Source organism: Tachyglossus aculeatus, chromosome 27 (genome assembly GCF_015852505.1).
Source record: "Tachyglossus aculeatus isolate mTacAcu1 chromosome 27, mTacAcu1.pri, whole genome shotgun sequence".
In the NCBI taxonomy this organism is placed as follows: domain Eukaryota; kingdom Metazoa; phylum Chordata; class Mammalia; order Monotremata; family Tachyglossidae; genus Tachyglossus; species Tachyglossus aculeatus.
The window spans coordinates 4083118-4106013 of NC_052092.1; the positions used below are offsets into that span (position 1 = coordinate 4083118).

Genomic DNA, 22896 nt, shown 5'->3' on the forward strand with positions numbered 1-22896 from the left:
CCGGCCGCGGTGGGCTTGGGGGAGGGGTTCAGACAGCACCAGCTTCACGGGGAGACGCCACAAGTCCCAAGAGTTTTATTTTCAGGGCAATTGATCTTAAAATAAGAGTTAAAAAGAAAAACCCGTCGGCGACGGACGCCTCCTCCTTGGCTGGGATTTGGGGAACGGTGGGGGGGTCTAGACGGACTTTTGGGGGAGATGGAGGGGGTGTAGAGCTTGTCGAGGCCCCCCCGTTATCCTCTTCTCGCCCCCCCGGGGCTTGGGCGGGGGGCTAGGCCCGGGACCGGCCCGAGGCGGAACTGGCCTGGTGAGCCAGAGGAAGAGGTTGTTGGATTGGGGATGGCGGGTGGGAGGGCCACCGAGGGGGTCTTCCCAAAGGACGGGGCGAGGGGGTGGGCCGTGGGGTCTCCCCTGGGGGTGAGGACCCCGGGAAGAGAAAGCAGGCGGTGAGGAGGAGCCTGTCCTCGCCTTTAGGAAATGGAGGGAAAAGGGCAGGGAGCAAAGGAAAGAAACGATCCGTCCAGTCCCCCTGGGGAAACAGAGCACCCACTGGAGACCCCAATGTCCGTGGAGAGTGTCAGGACTCCACCCCCCGGCAGGCCACCCGGACAGACCCCTGGTTGGGGGGAGAAGGGCAGCGCCTCGTCTCGGGGCTCTGGGCCCGTGACCTAGTGGTCCGTTGCTTTGGCACTTGATGATAATTATAGTTTTTGTTCAGCGCTTAACTATGTACTCTACAAGTACTTAGCTCTCCCTCCTGGGCAAGGGAATCTTGCTAGGGTGGGAGGACCCCAGCCCGGCTGGAGCGAAAGATGCTCCCGCCGCCCTTTCCTCCGACGCCCCCAACCCAGGATGATGCTAATTATTATTACGGTATGGATGAAGCGCTTACTATGTGCCAGGCACGGTACTGAGCGCCGGGGTGGATACAAGCCAATCGGGTTCCCTTTGCCACGCGGGGCTCAGTCTCCAACCCCACTTTACAGATAACTGAGGCCCAGAGAAGTGACTTGCCCAAGGTCACACAGCAGGCAAGTGGCGGAGCCGGGATTCGAACCCGTGACCTTATGACTCGCGGGCCCGGGCTCTAGCCACCACTCCATGATGGAGAGCTGGAGGGAGGCAGGCGGGGAGGAGAGGGGGACCCAGGAGGAGCTCCAGGGAGGCGAGAGAAGGGCCGCGGAGTCCCACGGGCCCAATCTGGGCCCCGACCAGCCTTCCAGCCGCCCCCAGCCCACCTTACCCCCTCGACGCCCCCCTGGAAGTGGCACCGATCCGGGCTCCGCTCTGGGTGGGGGCGCAGATCAGCAGCCCCCGACGGCGCGGGCAGGACCGGGGGTGGGGGTCTTCTCTCCCCCCTGACCGAGTCGGCCCCGGGGTGGGACTGATGGGATGCTGGGGAGACGGTCCAGGGCTGGAAGGCTGGGGGCGGGAGGACTTGGGGGTCCTCTGGAGACGCGCAGAGGGCAAAGGATGGGGGGGAGGCATTGCTGGGCTGGGGGGGGGGGCGTCGTCCACCCCCCCCCCCTTGCTCCTCGACCCCGGGCGAAGCTAGGCCCGGGGCGAGGTCAGTCCTGAGAGGCCCCGGCCAGGGCGTTGGCGTACCCGTGGGGGCCGGGGTCTCCCTCGGGGAGGCAGTGCCCGAACTGGGCGGCCCCCTGCGGCGGGGCGGGCGGGGGGTCGGGGTCGGGGCCGGCCGGGGCCCAGCACCCCTCCAGCGCCTCCAGCCCCCGGCCGCCCAGGAAGAAGACGTTCTTGAGCACGAAGACGGACAGCGGCTGGCGGTGGGCGACGGCCAGCAGGCAGCGCAGGGCCAGCAGGGGCACGTCCACCAAGCAGCCGGCCAGTAGCCTCAGCAGCGGGCTGCAGGCCCCGGGGGCCGGGGGGTCGTGGAGCTCGTACAGCCAGAGCACGGGCGAGGCCAGGGCCAGGAAGTAGACGGCCAGGACCAGGGCCCGCAGCGGGGAGGACAGCGGCGCCCGGCCGTCCAGCAGGAGGTCCAGCAGGGAGAAGCTGTCCAGCAGGTCCAGGCAGGTGGCCAGGAAGCCCCCGGCGGCGCGGTGGCCCTGGGGCTGCAGGAGGAGGGGGCCGCGGGGCTCGCCCACGGCCCGCACCAGGCTGTAGAGCAGGGGCGCCGACAGGGCCAGGGTCAGGCGGAAGCCCGCCGACCCGAGCGGGGCGCGGCCCTGGAACAGCAGCAGCAGGTCGGGCCTGGACGGGCCCAGGACCAGGCCGACCTTGGGCGCGAAGGCGATGGAGTACATCAGCCAGGCGAGGTAGGCGAAGGCGAAGCCCCCTCCTCCTCCGGTCCCCGCTCCGGTGCCCGCTCCGGTCCCCGCTCCCATTCCCGCTCCGGGTCCCCTGGCCCGGCCCCCTCGCCCGCGGGCCTTGCAGGCCCCGGCGGAGCACGTGCGCGCGGGCCCTCGACGACCCCAGCGGTGCTTGGCGAAGAAGGCGGCCCAGCCGGCGACCACGGCCAGGTCGGTGGCCACCCAGGAGCACCAGTAAGGGTCGGTGACGGCGATGAGGTAGAGGTCCAGCAGCCCCCCCTGGGCCAGCAGCAGGGCCACGGCCAGCGCCTGGAAGCCCCCCGCCCCGCGACCCCCGCCCCGGCCCCGGCCCCGGCCCCGGGGGCGGCAGCAGGACCAGCCCCCGCCGGCCCCCGGCCCCCCCGGACCCCCGGGACCCCCGGGACCCCCCGGACCCGCCTTGGGCAGGGGGCTGGGGGCGGGGGGCGGCGGGGGCGGCAGCAGGGCCCGGCTCGGGGCGGCCCTCCCCTCCTCCTCGGGCCCCCCGCGCTGGGAGCCCGAGCCGCTGCTGCTCCGGCTGACGGGGGAGGGGGACCCGCCGGGCCCCCGCCCCCGCCCCAGGCCCCCGCCCCGCTCGGGCAAGCCCGGCGGCAGCCTGGAGGAGGAGGAGGAGGAGGGGGCGGGGGAGGGGGAGGGGGCCGGGCGGGGGCGGACCATGGCCGGGCTCCCCCTTTGCCCCCTCCCCTCCCCTCCGCGCCGGGCCGGGCCCCCCACTGACCCGGACTGGAGCCGAAGGACCGGGCGGCGGCAGCCGAGCCCCGGCCGGGCCCGAGCGACAGCCGGGAGCCGAGCCCGAGCCCGAATGAGAGCCGACCACGCCCGAGGCTCAGAAACGCTCAGGGCCTGTTCCTCCCCTCCTCCCAAATCTCCAGTGGCTGCCAATCAATCCGCGCGTCAGGCAGAAACTCCTCACCCTGGGCTTCCAGGCTGTCCAGCCAGCCATCCATCCCCTGGCCCCCTCCTCCCTCCCCTCCCTTCTGTCCTTGTCCAGCCCAGCCCGCACCCTCCGCTCCTCCGCCGCTCACCGTTAGGCCTCGTTCTCGCCTGTCCCGCCGTCGACCCCCGGGCCTGGAATGCCCCCAATCCCTCTGCCCATCCGCCAAGCTAGCTCTCTTCCTCCCTTCAAGGCCCTGCTGAGAGCTCACCTCCTCCAGGAGGCCTTCCCAGACTGAGCCCCTTCCCTCCTCTCCCCCCTCGTCCCCCTCTCCATCCCCCCCATCTTCCTCCTTCCCTTCCCCACAGCACCTGTATATATGGATATATGTTTGTACAGATTTATTACTCTATTTATTTTACTTGTACATATCTATTCTATTTATTTTATTTTGTTAATATGCTTGGTTTTGTTCTCTGTCTCCCCCTTCTAGACTGTGAGCCCACTGTTGGGTAGGGACTGTATATGTTGCCAACTTGGACTTCCCAAGCTCTTAGTCCAGTGCTGTGCATGCAGTAAGCACTCAATAAGTACAAATGATTGATTGATTGTATATATGTATATATTTTTGTACATAGCTATTACTCTATTTATTTTACTTGTACATATCTATTCTATTTATTTTATTTTGTTAATATGCTTGGTTTTTGTTCTCTGTCTCCCCCTTCTAGACTGTGAGCCCACTGTTGGGTAGGGACTGTCTCTATATGTTGCCAACTTGGACTTCCCAAACACTTAGTCCAGTGCTCTGCACGCAGTAAGCGCTCAATAAATACGATTGATTGATTTATTGAGTCGAACCTCCTCCAGGAGGCCTTCCCAGACTGAGCCCCTTCCTTCCTCTCCCCCTCGTCATTCCCCCATCTTACCTCCTTCCCTTCCCCACAGCACCTGTATATATGTTTGTACATATTTATTACTCTATTTATTTATTTTACTTGTGCATATCTATTCTATTTATTTTATTTTGTTAATATGCTTGGTTTTGTTCTCTGTCTCCCCCTTCTAGACTGTGAGCCCACTATTGGGTGGGGACTGTCTCTAGATGTTGCCAACTTGGACTTCCCAAGCGCTTAGTCCAGTGCTGTGCACGCAGTAAGCGCTCAATAAATACGATTGATTGATTGATTTGTTCTCTGTCTCCCCCTCTTAGACTGTGAGCCCACTATTGGGTAGGGACTGTCTCTAGATGTTGCCAACTTGGACTTCCCAAGCGTCCAGTGCTCTGCACGCAGTAAACGCTCAATAAATACGATTGATTGTGTGTATATATATGTATATATATATTTGTACATATTTATTACTCTATTTATTTATTTTACTTGTACATATCTATTCTATTTATTTTATTTTGTTAATATGCTTGGTTTTGTTCTCTGTCTCCCCCTTCTAGACTGTGAGTCCACTGTTGGGTAGGGACTGTCTCCAGATGTTGCCAACTTGTATTTCTCAAGCGCTTAGTACAGTGCTCTGCACGCAGTAAGCGCTCAATAAATACGATTGATGATTGATTGATTGATTGATTGAGTCGAACCCAGCCCGAGCGACGGCCGAGCCCGAGTGGCGCGCGAGTGAGAGCCGAGCCCGAACCCGAATGCGAGCCGAGCCCGAGTGGCGCCCGAGTGAGAGCCGAGCCCGAACCCGAACGAGAGCCGAGCCCGAGTGACAGCCGAGCACGCCCGAGTCGAGCCGAGACCGAACCCGAACGAGAGCCGAGCCCGAATGACAGCGGAGCACGCCCGAGTCGAGCCGAGCCCGAGCGACAGCCGAGCCCGAGCCCGAGCGACAGCCGAGCCCGAACCCGAATGAGAGCGGAGCCCGAGTGACGCCCGAGTGGCAGCCGAGCACGACCGAGTCGAGCCGAGCCCGAACCCGAATGAGAGCCGAGCCCGAGTGACAGCCGAGCCCGAGCGACAGCCGAGCCCGAACCCGAATGAGAGCCGAGCCCGAGTGACGCCCGAGTGACAGCCGAGCACGCCCGAGTCGAGCCGAGCCCGAATGCCAGCCGAGCACGCCCGAGCCGAGCCGAGCGCAGCCCGAAAGACAGCCGAGCCCGAGCCGAGCCCGAATGCCAGCCGAGCACGCCCGAGCCGAGCCGAGCCGAACGCAGCCCGAATGACGGCCGAGCCCGCGTGACGTCCGAGCCCGAGCCGAGCCCAGCCCGAATGGGAGCCGAGTCCGAGACCAAGCCGAGCCCAGCCCGCGGGCGGCTCCTGAAAAACCAGGACTGGATCAGGCGGGGCGAGGAGGAGGAGGAGGAGGAGGAGGAGGGAAACCCCGGAGCGCCGGATTCCGCAGAGAGTGGCGTGATGATGCTTTTTGTTAGGCCCTTACTCTGTGCCAAGCACTGTTCTAAGCGCTGGGGGAGCTACAAGGTCATCAGGTGGTCCCCCGTGGGGCTCACAATCTTAACCCCCATTTTGCAGATGAGGGAACTGAGGTCCAGAGAAGTGAAGCGACTTGCTCAAGGTCACACAGCTGACGAGTGGCAAAGGGGGAATTAGAACCCACGACCTCTGACTCCTAAGCCCGGGCTCTTTCCACTCTTTTTTAGTGGGCTCTTTTTTAGACTGTGAGCCCACTGGTGGGTAGGGACTGTCTCTATATGTTGCCAACTTGGACTTCCCAAGCGCTTAGTACAGTGCTCTGCACACAGTAAGCGCTCAATAAATACGATTGATTGATTTCCACTAAGCCACAATGGCGTGAAGAGAGATGGGAACAGCACACACACACACACACACACACACACACACACACACACACACACACACACACACACACACATATATATGTATATATATATGTATATATATATATCTCTTAGGGCAAAGTGGGTACCGGGGCCTGGCACTGCCCATCTCTGTCCCCCCTCCCAGCTTTCTTAGCACAACCTAGTGACCAGAGACCTGGGCAGTGGGTGGAGGTCAGAAACCCTGGACTCTAATCCCAGCTCCACCACCACCCCCGCCTGCTGTGTGACCTTGGCCAAGTCACTTAACCTCTCTGGGCCTCCACTTCCCCATCTGCAAAGTGGGCTGGCCCTACTTGCTCTCCCTTGTTAGCTTGCGAGCCCTTTAGCTTGTGAATCTGATTTTTTAGTTGTGGTCTATCTTCCCCAGGCACTTAGCACAGAGTAAGCGCTGAATAAATACTATTATTATTACCATTATTATTATTATTCCCCAGGAAAGCGTCTCGCTGCCCTGGCAGGACCCAAGTAGGAGCCAGGAGCAGCAGAGTCCCGAGGGGAGGAGGGGAATGAGATTTTTTGATCAAAGGGAGTCGGGAGATGGTAGCATCTGGTTGCCATGGTTACCCAGGCTAATCTCAGGAGCCGGGGGCGCCGGTTGTTTGCAGTTCTGGAGGCCTGCCAGTAATAATGATGATGGTATTTGTTAAGCACTTACTATGTGCCAAGCACTGCTCTAAGCGCTGGAGTAGACACAGGGTCATCAGGTTGTCCCACGTGGGGCTCAGTCTTAATCCCCATTTTACAGATGGGGTAACTGAGGCACAGAGAAGTGACTTGCTCAAAGTCACACGACTTATAAGTGGTGGAGCGGGGATTAGAACCCACGACCTCTGACTCCCCGGGCCCGTGCTCTTTCCACTGAGCCACGCTGCTTCTAGTAGGGGGGCCCCAGGGGTTGGGTGGGGGGCGAGGGGCGGCTGAGGGAGCCTTCTTGCATTGGGCGGACCCCAACCCACGCGGTCACGTGAGTTTTTCTCCTTGTATCCAGACAGACACACCTTGGGAAGAAAACTCCCCCAATTTTGCTGTCGTGTTCTAGCCAGAATATGTAGTGAAACCACTTTATGGAAGCAGTGGGTGCATTTATTGAGCATTGTCTATAGGTAAAACTCTGTACGGTGTGCAATGAATTGAGCGCCTTCTGCGTGGAGAGCACTGAACTGAGGGCATTGTCTATAGGTAAAACTCTGTGCGGTGTGCAATGAATTGAGCGCCTTCTGCGTGGACAGCACTGAACTGAGGGCATTGTCTATAGGTAAAACTCTGTGCGGTGTGCAATGAATTGAGCGCCTTCTGCGTGGAGCGCACTGTACTGAGGGCATACTGTGTGCAGAACACTGTATTGGGCCCCTACTGTGAGTAGAGCTCTGTACTGATCGCCTTACTGGGTGTGGGACACTGTACTGAGTGTCTGCTATGTTCAGGGCACCCTAGTGGGTACCGACTGTGTGCAGAGCTCCACAGCAAATGCCTTTTGTGTTCCAGGAACCATACTGAGCGCTCACTGTGGGCCGAAAGTGGCCCTGTGTGTGACTGTGGGCGGGGAGGGACTGTACTGAACGCTTGAGAAAATAAAAAAGGGCGGAGGTGACAGCAGGCTGGGAGGCAGCCATGCAGGGGACCACTGAAGGTGGTGACTTTGGGGTTCTGGCCCCCCCATCTCCTGCCTAGGTTGTGTAGTAGGATGAAGGTTTGCTGGTGTGTTTTTCCCAGCAACACCCCGATTCCAGGATGGCGCAGGAGTGGGCAGGCCGGCAATGCTCCACATCCAGCGAGCCTTGATAAATACCACTGATTGATTGATTGATTGATTGATTGACACCCCCGGGGCCGAGCGGCAAACCGAGGCTCAACTGAGCAACAGCTCCTTGAAGCCAGGTGACGCCGTCTTGCTCGCTGTTGCTTGCCCCCAAGCGCTTGGGGCTCCACGCTCTGTAGGCGCTCAGCACATAGCCCCCGCCTCCCAGACCGCTTCCGTAACACCCCGGTACCGCCTCCGAGCCGAGAGACTGGCGCTTCGGTCCTATTTCTGCCTCCTCGTTTAATTTTTCGCTTTTCCACCGTGCCCTGGGTTCCCCTGGGCTCAATTAGAAACCGATTAAAACGCGCTCTCAGTCCTAATTACACACTGCACAACTGTAGGGAGCGGCGTCTTCCATCTCCCTAGTAAGAGGCGGCTCTGCCCCCCGCCCCCTGGCACCAGAAGGCGGGGAAACTGAGGCCCGGGCGCGGAGGCCTCGTCGTCGGCCGAGCGGGGACCGGGATCTGGGGCCCTTGGGTGGTCCCGCCCTCCAGGCCGGGAGGGAGGCCGGACAGAGAGGCAGGGCCTCGGCCTCCGTCCCCTCCCGCCGACCGAGGACGCCGGGCACTCACGCCGCCTCCCAGCCCTCCTTCCGGAACACCAGGCGCACGGCCTCGTCCACGTCCTGGACCACGTGCGCCGCCCGGGTCAGGCCGGGGTCATCCGGGAAGTCCCGGGGCCCGTGGAACGGCGGGTCCGCCTGGTCCGGCGATGCCCCGTGGCCGAACACCCCGGTGCGGACCAGGATGGCCTGGCAGCTGTCGGCGTCCCCGGGGGCCGGGGCCCCTGGCCGCAGGGACCGGTGGAAGAGGTTGGCGCCGTAGACGTCCGACATCGGGTTGTCCCTGGGTGAGGAAGGGCCCGGGGTGAGGAGGGAGGATGGCGGGGGCGGGCGGGCGGGGAGGGCGGGGGGCTCGCGTCCCGGGCCGGGGGGCTCACCCGACGGCGTAGAGGGAGCGGATGGGGGTGGGCCAGCCCCGGGCCCGGGCCTGCTGCTGGATCATGCGCTGGGCGTAGCGGTAGGTGAGCAGGCTGGGTTTGCCGGCCAGGGCCTCGTACAGCAGCTCCCGGCCCGTCACTTTGCGATAGACGCTCTCCAGGCACAGGAGGAAGGTGCCGTGGCCAAACCTGACCGGATCGGGGGGGCCGCGTTCGCTCCGCTCAGGGGCCACCCCAGGCTGCCGCCCCCCCCACCCCCAAACACACGATGAACCTCCGACCCCTTCACAGACCCCCTCCCCGCCTCCGGCCCCCGTTCCAGGGGTCTGCTGGGCAGGATGGGGGGTCCCGAGGAGCAGCGTGGCCTAGTGGGTAGAGCCCGAGCCCGGGAGTCAGAAGGGCCTGGGTGCTAATCCCATCTCTGCCTCTGGTCTGCCGCGTGACCCTGGGCAAGTCCCTTCACTTCTCTGGGCCTCAGTTCCCTCATCTGGAAAATGGGGATGAAGACCGTGAACCCCACGTGGGACAGGGACCGCGTCCAACCCGATTACCTTGGATCTACCCCAACGCTTGGCACACGGTAAGTGCTTAATAATTACCATTAAAAAACAAAACAAAAAAGAGACGGCCTCCCGTCCCTTCTGGTTCCCCTCCGGCCCCGCCCCAGACCAGCCCGTTCCCCCCCGCCGGGCCGGGGCACCATCCTGGGTGGGTGGTCGGCTGGGGGGGCCGGGTGTGGGAAGCCCCCCGGCGGAGGGCCCTCACCTGGGGGTCCCGGCTTCGGCCATCCACAGGAGGTCCGTATTGCAGGCCAGGACGGGCAGGTGCGGGTAGGGGGTGGCGTCCAGCACAGTGCCGGGGCTACCGTGACTCAGAAGGACGTCCAGGATCAGCTGCAGGCTGGTCTCCCATCGGACCGGCTCCCCGAACAGGACGACCGCTGTGGCCGGGGAGGGGAGGGGGCCGCCGCCGGGTCAGGCCCCATCCCCGCCTCCGGCCAGGATGGTGACGATGACGGTACCTGTTAAGCGCTTACTATATGCCACGCACTGTTCTAAGCACGGGGGTAGATACTAGGTCATCAGGTTGTCCCACGTGGGACTCACAGTCTTCATCCCCATTTTCCAGATGAGGCCACTGAGGCCCGGAGAAGTTGAGTGGCCCAAAGTCACACCGCTGCTAAGTGGCGGAGGCGGGATTCGAACCCACGACCTGTGACTCTCAAGCCACTACGCCACGCTGCTTCTCTGGAACCACCAGCCCACCCGCCTGCCTGGAGAGGTGGACGAGAGGCTGAATCTTGCCGCCCCGACTGGGGCGCTGGGCTCAGGGGTCTGACCGGGAACGGGAGCAGGGCCTGAGCGCTTGCTGGGAGCGGCGGGGAGCTGTACTGAGTGCCCGGGGAGTATACCACGGATGTAACAGGTATCCTCCCTGCCGTCGGGGCATTCCAGGGGCACGGCGGCCCCCGGACAGGCTCAAAGGGAGGGGCTGAGCGCGCTTACCTTCAATGGGGCGGAAGCCTTGGGTCAGAGGAGGCTGCGGGACGAGGAGAAGGGGCCGGGTCACTGGGATGTGCCGCCACGTCTGCCCCCGTGGGCACCGCGAGGCCTCGCCCACCCCCACTCTGCCCCGCCCAGAGAAGGGCTACCAATCAATCTGCGCATCAGGCAGAAACTCCTCACCCTGGGCTTCAAGGCTGTCCATCCATCTCCTCGCCTCCTCTTACCTCACCTCCCTTCTCTCCTTCTCCAGCCCAGCCCGCACCCTCCGCTCCTCCGCCGCTAATCTCCTCACCGTGCCTCGCTCTCGCCTGTCCCACCATCGACCCCCGGCCCCCGTCCTCCCCCAGGCCTGGAATGCCCCCAATCCCTCTGCCCCTCCGCCAAGTTAGCTCTCGTCCTCCCTTCAAGGCCCTGCTGACAGCTCCCCTCCTCCAGGAGGCCTTCCCAGACTGAGCCCCTTCCTTCCTCTCCCCCTCGTCCCCCTCTCCATCCCCCCCATCTTACCTCCTTCCCTTCCCCACAGCACCTGTATATATGGATATATGTTTGTACATATTTATTACTCTATTTATTTATTTATTTATTTTACTTGTACATATCTATTCTATTTATTTTGTTAGTATGTTTGGTTTTGTTCTCTGTCTCCCCCTTTTAGACTGTGAGCCCACTGTTGGGTAGGGACTGTCTCTATATGTTGCCAATTTGTACTTCCCAAGCGCTTAGTCCAGTGCTCTGCACATAGTAAGCGCTCAATAAATACGATTGATGATGATGATGATGATGTATATATGTTTGTACATATTTATTACTCTATTTATTTATTTATTTATTTTGCTTGTACATATCTATCCTATTCATTTTGTTAGTATGTTTGGTTTTGTTCTCCGTCTCCCCCTTCTAGACTGTGAGCCCACTGTTGGGTAGGGACTGTCTCTAGATGTTGCCAGTTTGTACTTCCCAAGCGCTTAGTACAGTGCTCTGCACACAGTAAGCGCTCAATAAATACGATTGATGATGATGATGATGATGTATATATGTTTGTACATATTTATTACTCTGTTTATTTTGCTTGTACATATCTATCCTATTTATTTTGTTAGTATGTTTGGTTTTGTTCTCTGTCTCCCCCTTTTAGACTGTGAGCCCACTGGTGGGTAGGGACTGTCTCTAGATGTCGCCAATTTGTACTTCCCAAGCGCTTAGTCCAGTGCTCTGCACATAGTAAGCGCTCAATAAATACGATTGATGATGATGATGTATATATGTTTGTACATATTTATTACTCTATTTATTTATTTATTTATTTATTTTGCTTGTACATATCTATCCTATTCATTTTGTTAGTATGTTTGGTTTTGTTCTCTGTCTCCCCCTTTTAGACTGTGAGCCCACTGTTGGGTAGGGACTGTCTCTAGATGTCGCCAGTTTGTACTTCCCAAGCGCTTAGTACAGTGCTCTGCACACGGTAAGCGCTCAATAAATACGATTGATGACGATGAAGGGGCCGCAGACGTTGGCGGGGGGGGGGGCCAGGGGGTCCCCCGGCCTGCAGCGAGAGGGCCGCGGGGGCGGACGGGATCCCCGGGGTACTGACCGTGACCTTGGGCCTCCGCTCCAGGTCGACCATGTCCAGCAGGGGAAAGGCCAGGCGCAGCTCGTCCACGGTCACCACGTGCCGGAAGCCCAGGCTGCGGCGGGGGGGGGACCCTGAGCCGTGGCCCGGCCCCGGGCCCACCCCCCGCCCGCCCCCGCCGAGCACCGCCCGCGTACCTGCGGGCATTCTCCACCACCGGGCCTTGGCCGGACACGAGCACGCGCCGCTCGTGGAAGTGTGAGAGCAGGCGGAGGGGACTGTGGGATAGGACCACCTGCTCCGGGCTCACCTGCCGGACCACCCGACTCAACACCCCTCCGACAGAGGCCTGGCCCGGCCCCCGGGCCCCACCGCGCCGCCCTGCCCTGCCCCGGCCCCCGCCGGCCGCCCCGCCCCGGCCCACCTCCAATCCCAGCAGGCCGGACAGCTCCCGGGCCTTGTCCCGCTGCCGGCAGTTGCCGGCGTTGGTGATGAAGACGACGGGCACGCGGAGCCGGCCGCGGTCGTCCGCCAGCCTGCGGAAGGCGGCCGAGGCCGCGGGGATGACCCTGTGGCCCCGGATTAGCACCCCGTCCACGTCCAGCAGGAACCCGAACGTCGGCGCGGCCTGTGGTTGCGGAAGGGGCGATGCCAGTCACAATAATAATAGTAATAATGGCATATATTAAGCTCTTACTATGCACGAAGCACCGTTCTAAGCGCTGGGGAGGTTACAAGGTGATCAGGTTGTCCCACGGGGGGCTCACAGTCTTCATCCCCATTTCACAGATGAGGTAACCGAGGCCCAGTGAAGTGACTTGCCCACAGTCACACAGCTGACAATTGGCGGAGCTGGGATTTGAACCCATGACCTCGGACTCCAAAGCCCGGGCTCTTTCCACTGAGCCACGCTGCTCCCGGCGACGGAGACCGCGTTACAGCCCCGCGGCGGGGCCCAGGGATTCGAGTCCCGGCCCAGCCCTTCCCTCCTGTGTGACCTTGGGCGAGTCCCTTCTCCTCCCTGGGCCTCGGCTTCCTCAGCCGTAAAATGGAGAGAACGCTAGCTCCTTTTCATTCATTCATTCATTCAATTGTATTTATTGAGCGCTTACTGTGTGCAGTGCACTGTACTAAGCGCTCGGGAAGTACAAGTTGGCAACATATAGAGATGGTTCCCTACCCAACAGCAGGCTCACAGTCTAGAAACGGGCTCCTTCTACGTGCCCACCCGCCCCCAAGAGATGGGCATCACACAATCTCACCCCGCGGCAGCTGCCCCTCAACCTGTCCTCCCTCCTATTCCAATCTGTTAATAATAATAATAATAATAATAATAATAATGGCATTTGTTAAGCGCTTACTATGTGCAAGGCACTGTTCTAAGCGCTGGGGGGGGGGATACAAGGTGATTAGGCTGTCCCACGTCTTAATCCCCATTTGACAGATGGGGTAACTGAGGCACAGAAAAGTGACCTGCCCAAAGTCACACAGTTGACAAGTGGCGGAGCCGGAATTAGAGCCCCATCTGGGTGAGGACTGTGGGGGATGTGACTATTTTGTAGCCTCCCCAGTGCTTAACAAATAATAATAACAAGAATAGTTAGGGGAATAGTTATTATTCCCCTTCCCCCCTGCCCTACCTCCTTCCCCTCCCCACAGCACCTGTATATATGTTTGTACAGATTTGTTGCTCTATTTATTTTACTTGTACATATTTACTATTCTATTTATTTTATTTTCTTACTATGTATTGTTTTGTTGTCTGTCTCCCCCTTCTAGACTGTGAGCCCGCTGTTGGGTAGGGACCGTCTCTAGATGTTGCCAACTTGGACTTCCCAAGCGCTTAGTACAGTGCTTTGCACACAGTAAACGCTCAATAAATACAATTGAATGAATGAATAGTAATATTAATAGTATTTAAGTGCTTACTGGGTGCCAAGCATTGTACTAAGCGCTGGGGTAGCCACAAGATTTATCGGGTCCCACATGGGGCTCGCAGCCAAAGTAGGAGGGAGAATGAGGGAGAATGAGAACCTCAGTTCCCTCATCTGTAAAATGGGGATGAAGGCTGTGAGCCCCCCGTGGGACAACCTGATCACCTTGTAACCCCAGCGCTTAGAACAGTGCTATGCACATAGTAAGTGCTTAATAAATGCCATTATTATTATTAGAATAGGGATTGATTCCCCATTGTGTGGATGAGGGAACTGAGGCACAGAGAAGTCAAGTGATTTGGCCAAAGTTACACGGCAGATAGGTGGTGGAGTGGGAATTAGAACCCAGGGCCCGTGCTCTTTCCACTAGGCCATACTGCTTCTCTACGACTACACAAATACAAATTATACAGAGATCTATTATACTAATGTTGTATGTTTATATTATACAACTTCTCTATATATTATATGTGTGTGCATATATATACACATGTATATTATGCAAATATATATATACATATATATATATGTGTATATTATACAAATACCACTATTATTAGTGGAGCTCTGATGGAGGGAAATGAGTTTTCATTCATTCAATCATTCAATCATATTTATTGAGCGCTTCCAGTGTGCAGAGCTCTGTACTAAGCGCTTGGAAAGTACAATACAGCAATAGTTTTCCTCCCTGCTTCATCAATTATGCACTTGAATCCTTACTCCCTAATTACTTAGGTCCTCATCCGCTCACGTCCATAGCCGTATTTCATGTATTTTATTGTCTATTTCCCCTGCTAGACTAGAAACCCCTTGAAGGCTGGGATGCGTCCCCTAACTGTACTGCCTTCTACACTGTAAATTCATTCATTCATTCATTCATTCATTCATTCTAGACTCTAAGTTCCTTGTGCACGGGGACCGAATCTCCCAACTCTGTTATATTATACTCCCCAGTGGAAAGAGCCTGGGCTTGGGAGTCAGAGGTCATGGGTTCTAATCCCGGCTCCACCGCTTGTCAGCTGTGTGACTTGGGGCCAGTCAGTTAATCAATCAATCAATCAGTTGTATTTATTGAGTGCTTACTGTGTGCAGAGCACTGTACTAAGCGCTGGGGAAGTCCAAGTTGGCAACATATAGAGACAGTCCCTACCCAACAGTGGGCTAACTTCTCTGTGCCTCAGTGACCTCATCTGTAAAATGGGGATCATCATCATCAATCGTATTTATTGAGCGCTTACTGTGTGCAGAGCACTGGACTAAGCGCTTGGGAAGTCCAAGTTGGCAACATCTAGAGACAGCCCCTACCCAACAGTGGGCTCACAGTCTAAAAGGAGGAGACAGAGAACAAAGCCAAACATACTAACAAAATAAAATAAACAGAACAGATATGTGCAAGTAGAATAAATAGAGTAATAAATATGTACAAACATATATCCATATATACAGGTGCTGTGGGGAAGGGAAGGAGGTAAGATGGGGGGGATGGAGATGAAGACTGTGAGCCCCACATGGGACAACCTGCTCACCTTGTATCCCCCCCAGCACCAAGCGCTTAGTACAGTGCTCTGCACATAGTAAGCGCTCAATAAATACGATTGATGATGCTTAGAACAATGCTTCACACAAAGTGCTTAACAAATGCCATTATTATTATTCTCATTACAGTGCTCTGCACACAGTAAGCGCTCAATAAATACCACCGACTGATTGAAATGAATGAAAGAGAGAGGGCAGAGACAAAAGGGAGAAGAGATGTCAGTGGGAACAGCAGGATTGGAGGGGAGAGTCACGGTGGGGAGAGGAGGAGGGCGGCCAGCTGGGGAAGGTTAATTGCACAATCAATCAGGGGTATTTATTGAGTGCTAAAGGCGGGGCCCAGTAAGGTAAGTAGTCTTTGCAGGTTGGTGGGTAAAGGGAGCAGCGACCAACAAGCCAAACATCAAAAGCAGGTAAGTTTTCTCAGGTCCTGCAAGGCCCTGCACCATCACGAGGCCTGAGGAGGGAGAGGACCTGGGTTCTAATTCACTCATTCAATCATTTATTGAGCGCTTACTATGTGCGGGGCACTGTATTAAGCGCTTGGGAAGTCCAAGTTGGCAACATCTAGAGACGGTCCCTACCCAACAGCGGGCTCACGGTCTAGAAGGGGGAGACGGACAACAAAGCAAAACATATTAACAAAATAAAATAAATAGAATAAATATGTACAAGTAAAATAGAGTAATAAATAGGTACAAACATATATACAGATATACAAGGGCTGTGGGGAGGGGAAGGAGGTAAGGCGGAGAGGAAGGAGGGGGCTCAGTCTGGGAATAATAATAATAATGATGATGGCATTTATTAAGCGCTTACTATGTGCAAAGCACTGTTCTAAGCGCTGGGGAGGAAGGCCTCCTGGAGGAGGTGAGAGCTCAGGAGGGCTCTGAAGGGAGCCAGATCTGTACATAAGTTCTGCGGGGCTGCGAGGGTGGATGAATTTTGGGTAGGGACTGTCTCTATGTGTTGCCAGTTTGTACTTCCCAAGCGCTTAGTACAGTGCTCTGCACATAGTAAGCGCTCAATAAATACGATTGATGATGATGATGATGAATTAAGGGAGCAAGTCGGGGGATGCAGAAGGCAGTAGAAGAGGAAACATATTTTGTGATGAGGTGGGACCCGAGAAATCAGGCTTGTTCCAGGGAGCAGGGCCTGGTTTGGTAAGTCAGAAAGCCTGAAGCTGGATCTGTGAGACCCAGAATTGAAAATTAATTCTCATGGCTCCTTTTCCTTCCCCTGACAGGAAAGCTCCCTTCCGAGATGCACCCGGGGAACTCGGAAGCTCCCTTCTGAGAAGCAGCATGGCTCGGTGGAAAGAGCGTGGGCTTGGGCGTCCGAAGACCTGGGTTCTAATCCTGACTCCCCCACTTGCCTGCTGTGTGATCTTGGGCAAGCTGCTTCACTTCTCTAATCCTACCACTTGTCAGCTGTGTGACCCTGGACAAGTCACTTCACTGGGCCTCAGCGACTTCATCTGTAACAGGGGGATTAAGATTGTGAACGCAATCATCAATCGTATTTATTGAGCGCTTACTGTGTGCAGAGCACTGTACTAAGCGCTTGGGAAGTACAAATTGGCAACATATGGAGACAGTCCCTACCCAACTGTGGGCTCACAGTCTAAAAGCAATGTGGGACAGGGTCTTGTCCCTGGGCCTCGGTGACTTCATCTGTAAAAGGGGGATTAAGATTGTGACCCCAATGTGGGACAGGGTCTTGTCCCAATAATAATAATAATAGCATTTATTAAGCTCTTACTGTGTGCAAAGCACTGTTCTAAGCGCTGGGGAGGTTACAAGGTGATCAGGTTGTCCCACGGGGGGGCTCACAATCTTAATCCCCATTTTACAGATGAGGTAACTGAGGCGCAGAGAAGTGAAGTGACTTGCCCAAAGTCCCAAGTGCTTAGTACAGTGCTCTGATAACCTTGTATCTGCCCCAGTGCTTAGAACAGTGCTTGGCACCTAGTAAGCGCTTAATACCATTCATTCAATCGTATTTAGCGCTTACTGTGTGCAGAGCACTGGACTAAGCGCTTGGAAAGTAAAATTCAGCAATGAACAATAATAATAATGATGCCATTTATGAAGCGCTTACTATGTGTGAAGCACTGCTCTAAGTGCTGGGGGGGGATACAGGGTGATCAGGTTGTCCCACGTGGGGCTCAGAGTCTTCACCCCCATTTTAGGCTCACAGTCTTCATCCCCATTTTACAGATGAGGAAATGGAGGTTTAGAGAAGTGAAGTGACTTGCCCAAAGTCACACAGCTGCCAAGTGGCAGGGCAGGGATTAGAACCCACGACCTCTGACTCCCAAACCCAGGCTCTTGACACTGAGCCCCGCTGCTTCCCATAAGGGAACCAACGACTGCCCACAATGAGCTTCATCATTATTATTATTTGCAGCTGAGGTCATCAGGTTCACAGTCTTCATCCCCACTTTGCAGATGAGGTCACTGAGGCCTGGAGAATAATAATAATAGTAATGATGGCATTTATTAAGCACTTACTATGTGCAAAGCACTGTTCTAAGCGCTGGGGAGGTTACAAGGTGATCAGGTTGTCCCACGGGGGGCTCACAGTCTTAATCCCCATTTTACAGATGAGGTTACTGAGGCACGGAGAAGTGAAGTGACTTGCCCAAAGTCACACAGCTAACAGTTGTCGGGGCAGGGATTTGAACCCATGACCTCTGACTCCAAAGCCCGGGCTCTTTCCACTGAGCCACGCTGCTTCTGAAGTGAAGTGAGGCCTCATCCCCACTTCACAGGTGAGGTCACTGAGGCCCAGGGAATAATAGTAATAATAATAATGGCATTTATTAAGTGCTTACTCTGTGCAAAGCACTGTTATAAGCACTGGGGAGGTTACAAGGTGATCAAGTTGTCCCACGGGGGGGGGCTCACAGTCTTAATCCTCATTTTACAGATGAGGTAGCTGAGGCACGGAGAAGTGAAGTGACTTGACCAAAGTCACACAGCTAACAATTGTCGGGGCAGGGATTTGAACCCATGACCTCTGACTCCAAAGCCCGGGCTCTTTCTTTTAGACTGTGAGCCCACTGTTGGGTAGGGACTGTCTCTAAATGTTGCCAATTTGTACTTCAGGTGCTTAGTACAGTGCTCTGCACACAGTAAGCGCTCAATAAATACAATTGATTGATTGAATGAGGTCACCAAGGGAGTGAGTGTAGATTGAGAACAGAAGGGGACCAAGAACTGAACTTTGGGGAACCCCCACAGTAAGGGGATGGGAGGGGGAGGAGGAGCCTGCACATAGTAAGTGCTTAATAAATGCCATTATTATTATTATTATTCTCTGTGCCTCAGTTACCTCATCTGTAAAATGGGGATGAAGACTGTGAGCCCCCAGTGGGACAACCTGATCACCTTGTAACCTCCCCAGCGCTTAGAACAGTGCTTTGCACATAGTACTCCCTTAATAAATGCCATCATTATTATTATGGCTTCAGCTACCACCTCTGTTGCCCAAATCGATCTCTGCAGCCCCTCCCCATCTTACCTCCTTCCCTTCCCCACAGCACCTGTATATATGTATATATGTTTGTACATATTTATTACTCTATTTTATTTCTACATATTTATTCTATTTTATTTTGTTAGGTACATATCTATTCTATTTATTTTATTTTGTTAGTATGTTTGGTTTTGTTCTTTTAGACTGTGAGCCCACTGTTGGGTAGGGACTGTCCCTAGATGTTGCCAATTTGTACTTCCCAAGTGCTTAGCACAGTGCTCTGCACACAGTAAGCGCTCAAATACGATTGATTGATTGTTCTGTCTCCCCCTTTTAGACTGTGAGCCCACTGTTGGGTAGGGACTGTCCCTAGATGTTGCCAATTTGTACTTCCCAAGCGCTTAGTACAGTGCTCTGCACACAGTAAGTGCTCAAATACGATTGATTGATTGTTCTCTGTCTCCCCCTTTTAGACTGTGAGCCCACTGTTGGGTAGGGACTGTCTCTATATGTTGCCAATTTGGACTTCCCAAGCGCTTAGTACAGTGCTCAGCACACAGTAAGCGCTCGATAAATACGACTGATTGATTGATTTCCACTGAGCCACGATGCTTGTGAGGTGAGTCTTCATGCCCACTTCACAGGTGAGGTCACTGAGGCGCAGAGAAGTGAAGTGACCGGCCCGAGGTCCTACAGCAGACACGGGGCAGGGGCGGGATTGGAACCCATGACCCTGGGGTTGCCGTGGGAGAGGGTTCCTCACCTGGCCGGGACCCCCCGAGAAGCCCCTTCGGGAGCCATCGCCGCCGCCTCGGGACCAGGCCCGAAACCAGGCCCGGGGGGCGGCTCGCGCCGCCGCCGCCGCCGCCATCCACACGGGGGCGGCCATGCGGGCCCGCGCGCCCCCGCCACGTGACTCCCGCCAGCCAATCATCGGCCGACTTTGCAGCCCCGTGCGCAGGCGCCTCCGCGGGGCATGGTGGGAGTTGTAGTTCGCTGGAGCTGAGGCGACCCGCCGGCCTCCTCCTCAGCAGGCGGAAGTGGGCGACGACGGGCAACATGGCCTAGGAGAAGTGCTTGGCCTAAGCCACTTCGGGGCAGGGAGGCGAGGACCTGGGTTCTAATGCCTGCCACGACACAGCGTGCTGTAGTGTCAAGAGCCTGGGCTTGGGAGGCGGAGGTCGTGGGTTCTAATTCCCCCTCCGCCACTTGGCAGCTGTGTGACTTTGGACAAGTCTTCAAGGCCCTGCTGAGAGTTCACCTCCTCCAGGAGGCCTTCCCAGACTGAGCCCCTTCCTTCCTCTCGTCCCCCTCTCCATCCCCCCATCTTCCCTCCTTCCCTTCCCCACAGCACCTGTATATATGTTTGTACATATTTATTACTCTATTTTACTTGTACATATCTATTCTATTTATTTTATTTTGTTAGTATGTTTGGTTTTGTTCTCTGTCTCCCCCTTTTAGACTGTGAGCCCACTGTTGGGTAGGGACTGTCTCTAGATGTTGCTAATTTGTACTTCCCAAGCGCTTAGTACAGTGCTCTGCACATAGTAAGCGCTTAATAAATACGATTGATGATGTTTGTACATATTTATTACTCTTTATTTATTTTACTTGTACATATCTATTCCATTTATTTTATTTTGTTAGTATGTTTGGTTTTGTTCCCTGTCTCCCCGTTTTAGACTGTGAGCCCACTGGTGGGTAGGGACTGTCTCTAGATGTTGCCAATTTGTACTTCCCAAGCGCTTAGTACAGTGCTCTGCACATGGTAAGCGCTCAATAAATACGATTGATGATGATGATGTTGTTTGTACATATTTATTACTCTTTATTTATTTTACTTGGACATATCTATTCCATTTATTTTATTTTGTTAGTATGTTTGGTTTTGTTCTCCGTCTCCCCCTTTTAGACTGTGAGTCCACTGTTGGGTAGGGACTGTCTCTATATGTTGCCAATTTGTACTTCCCAAGCGCTTAGTCCAGTGCTCTGCACATAGTAAGCGCTCAATAAATATGATTGATGATGAAGTCACTTTGCTGGGCCTCAGTTGCCTGCTCCAGCACTTGTCAGCTTTGTGACCTTGGACAAGTCATTTCGCTGGGCCTCAGTTACCTGCTCCAGCACTTGTCAGCTTTGTGACTTTGGGCAAGTCACTTCACTTCTCTGGGCCTCAGTCACCTCATCTGTAAAATGGGGATTAAGACTGTAGGACAACCCGATAACCTTGTATTTCCCCCAGTGCTTGACGCATAGTAAGTGCTTAACAAGTACCATCATTATTATTCTTATTGTCTGCTTTGGGACCTTGGACGAGTCACTTCTTCCAGCCTCAGTTTCCTCAACTGTGAAATAGGGATTCAGTCCCTACTATCCCTCCTACTTATCCAAGCTGATTATCTCGTCTACTGTCAGCTTGTTGTGTCTGCCAACGACAGCTTAGTGGAAAGAGCCCGGGCTTGGGAGTCGGAGGACGTGGGTTCTAATCCCAGCTCCGCCACTTGTCCGCTGTGTGACCTTGGGCAGGTCACTTAACTTCTCCGTGCTTCGGTTACCTCATCTGTAAAATAAAAATTAAGACTGTGAGCCCCACATGGGACAACCCGTTGACCTTGTATCTACCTCCAGCGCTTAAAAAAGCACTAAAAAAGCACTGAGAGCTCACCTCCTCCAGGAGGCCTTCCCAGACTGAGCCCCTTCCTTCCTCTCCCCCTCATCCCCCTCTCCATCCCCCATCTTACCTCCTTCCCTTCCCCACAGCACCTGTATATATGTATACATGGTTGTACATATTTATTACTCTATTTATTTATTTATTTATTTTACTTGTACATTTCTATCCTATTTATTTTATTTTGTTGGTATGTTTGGTTCTGTTTCTCTGTCTCCCCCTTTTAGACTGTGAGCCCACTGTTGGGTAGGGACTGTCTCTATGTGTTGCCAATTTGTACTTCCCAAGCGCTTAGTACAGTGCTCTGCACATAGCACTCAATAAATACGATTGATTGATTAATTCAGTTCTGTGCACACAGTAAGCACTCAGTAAATAAGGTTGTTTGTTCTACCATAACACTTAGGTCCAGCCCCTGTCACATAGTAAACACTTCACCAATAACGTAAAAAATGAGGTGCACTAATCAGCTAAGGTCTTTGTCCTTGAGAAGAGCGCACAGTAAGCGTTTAATAAATACTATGGATTGATTTCTGCTCCTTCTCAGTTTCCTCTTTCCTCTGTGTTCCCTTTCTCTAACCCCTCCTGGTTCTCTCCAGCATTAAACAGCAACTCCTGGGTTGTTTGGTTTGAAGAACAGGGTTCTTCACCACCTTCACCTTTCTGCTACAGCCTCTGGATCCGCACTTTTTTAGAACAGTGCTTAACAAATACCATCATCGTCATATGTTTCGGCTGACACGCAAACACCCACCCACCCCCATTCCCTACCTCCTCCTTGCATTCTCAGTTCCTCCTTAACTCGGTTTCTAATGTCCTCTCCCTCACAACTTCCCCTTCTCCGACCCATCGCTCACCCCTCTCTGCATCCAATTCCCTTCTCCATCAAGCCCATGTGGTTCCACCCCCCTCAAATCCTTCCCCTCCGCCTCCTCCAAAAGGCCCTCTCTGATTCCCCGCCTTCCTAGCCCAGTCACCCCTCAGGGATATTTCAAATTCTTGCTTGCTTTCGTGCATATCATTTGGGAAAGTGGCATGGCCCAGGAAATAGCCGGTAGTCTGACTGTCAAGAGGACTGGGTTTTGACCTTGGATCTGCCATTTACCTGCTGTGTGGCTTAGGAAAGGCGCTCAACTACTCTGTATCTTAGTTCTCTCCTCTGCAAAATGGGGTCTCCATTCCTGTTTTCCTCCCTGCTTACTCTGTGAAAGCCCTGCGGGACCTGATAATCCTCTATCTACATTTTTAGACTGTAAGCCCACTGTTGGGTAGGGACTGTCTCTATATGTTGCCAATTTGTACTTTCCAAGCGCTTAGTACAGTGCTCTGCACATAGCACTCAATAAATACGATTGATGATGATGATCAACGTTTACTACAGAACTTGGCATATAAGTGTTTAACCGATACCACAATTATCAGTCAATTAACTGTGCTTGTGGTGTGCAGAGAA

General features: G+C 54.9%; 1 protein-coding gene across 1 annotated transcript; it reads right to left on the reverse strand.

Annotated features, from left to right (window-relative positions):
* Window positions 1-8014: 8014 nt before the first annotated feature.
* On the reverse strand, window positions 8015-19658 carry HDHD5 (haloacid dehalogenase like hydrolase domain containing 5). Its single transcript, XM_038767739.1, has 8 exons — window positions 19533-19658; window positions 12241-12444; window positions 12014-12126; window positions 11838-11931; window positions 10244-10277; window positions 9504-9678; window positions 8739-8927; window positions 8015-8644 (listed from the first exon to the last, which is right to left on the reverse strand). The coding sequence occupies exons 1-8, from the start codon at window positions 19656-19658 to the stop codon at window positions 8368-8370; spliced, it is 1212 nt and encodes a 403-aa protein (XP_038623667.1). The 3' UTR covers window positions 8015-8367.
* Window positions 19659-22896: the final 3238 nt, after the last annotated feature.

Coding starts and splice junctions, on each gene's coding strand:
- HDHD5 (XM_038767739.1), bottom strand. CDS start 19,658: ATGGCCGCCCCCGTGTGGATGGCGGCGGCGGCGGCGGCGCGAGCCGCC. Junction 10,278..11,837: donor AGCGGAGGCCCAAGGTCACG/GTCAGTACCCCG, acceptor CTCGTCCCGCAG/CCTCCTCTGACCCAAGGCTT. Junction 9,679..10,243: donor AGGCTTCCGCCCCATTGAAG/GTAAGCGCGCTC, acceptor CCCCGGCCACAG/CGGTCGTCCTGTTCGGGGAG.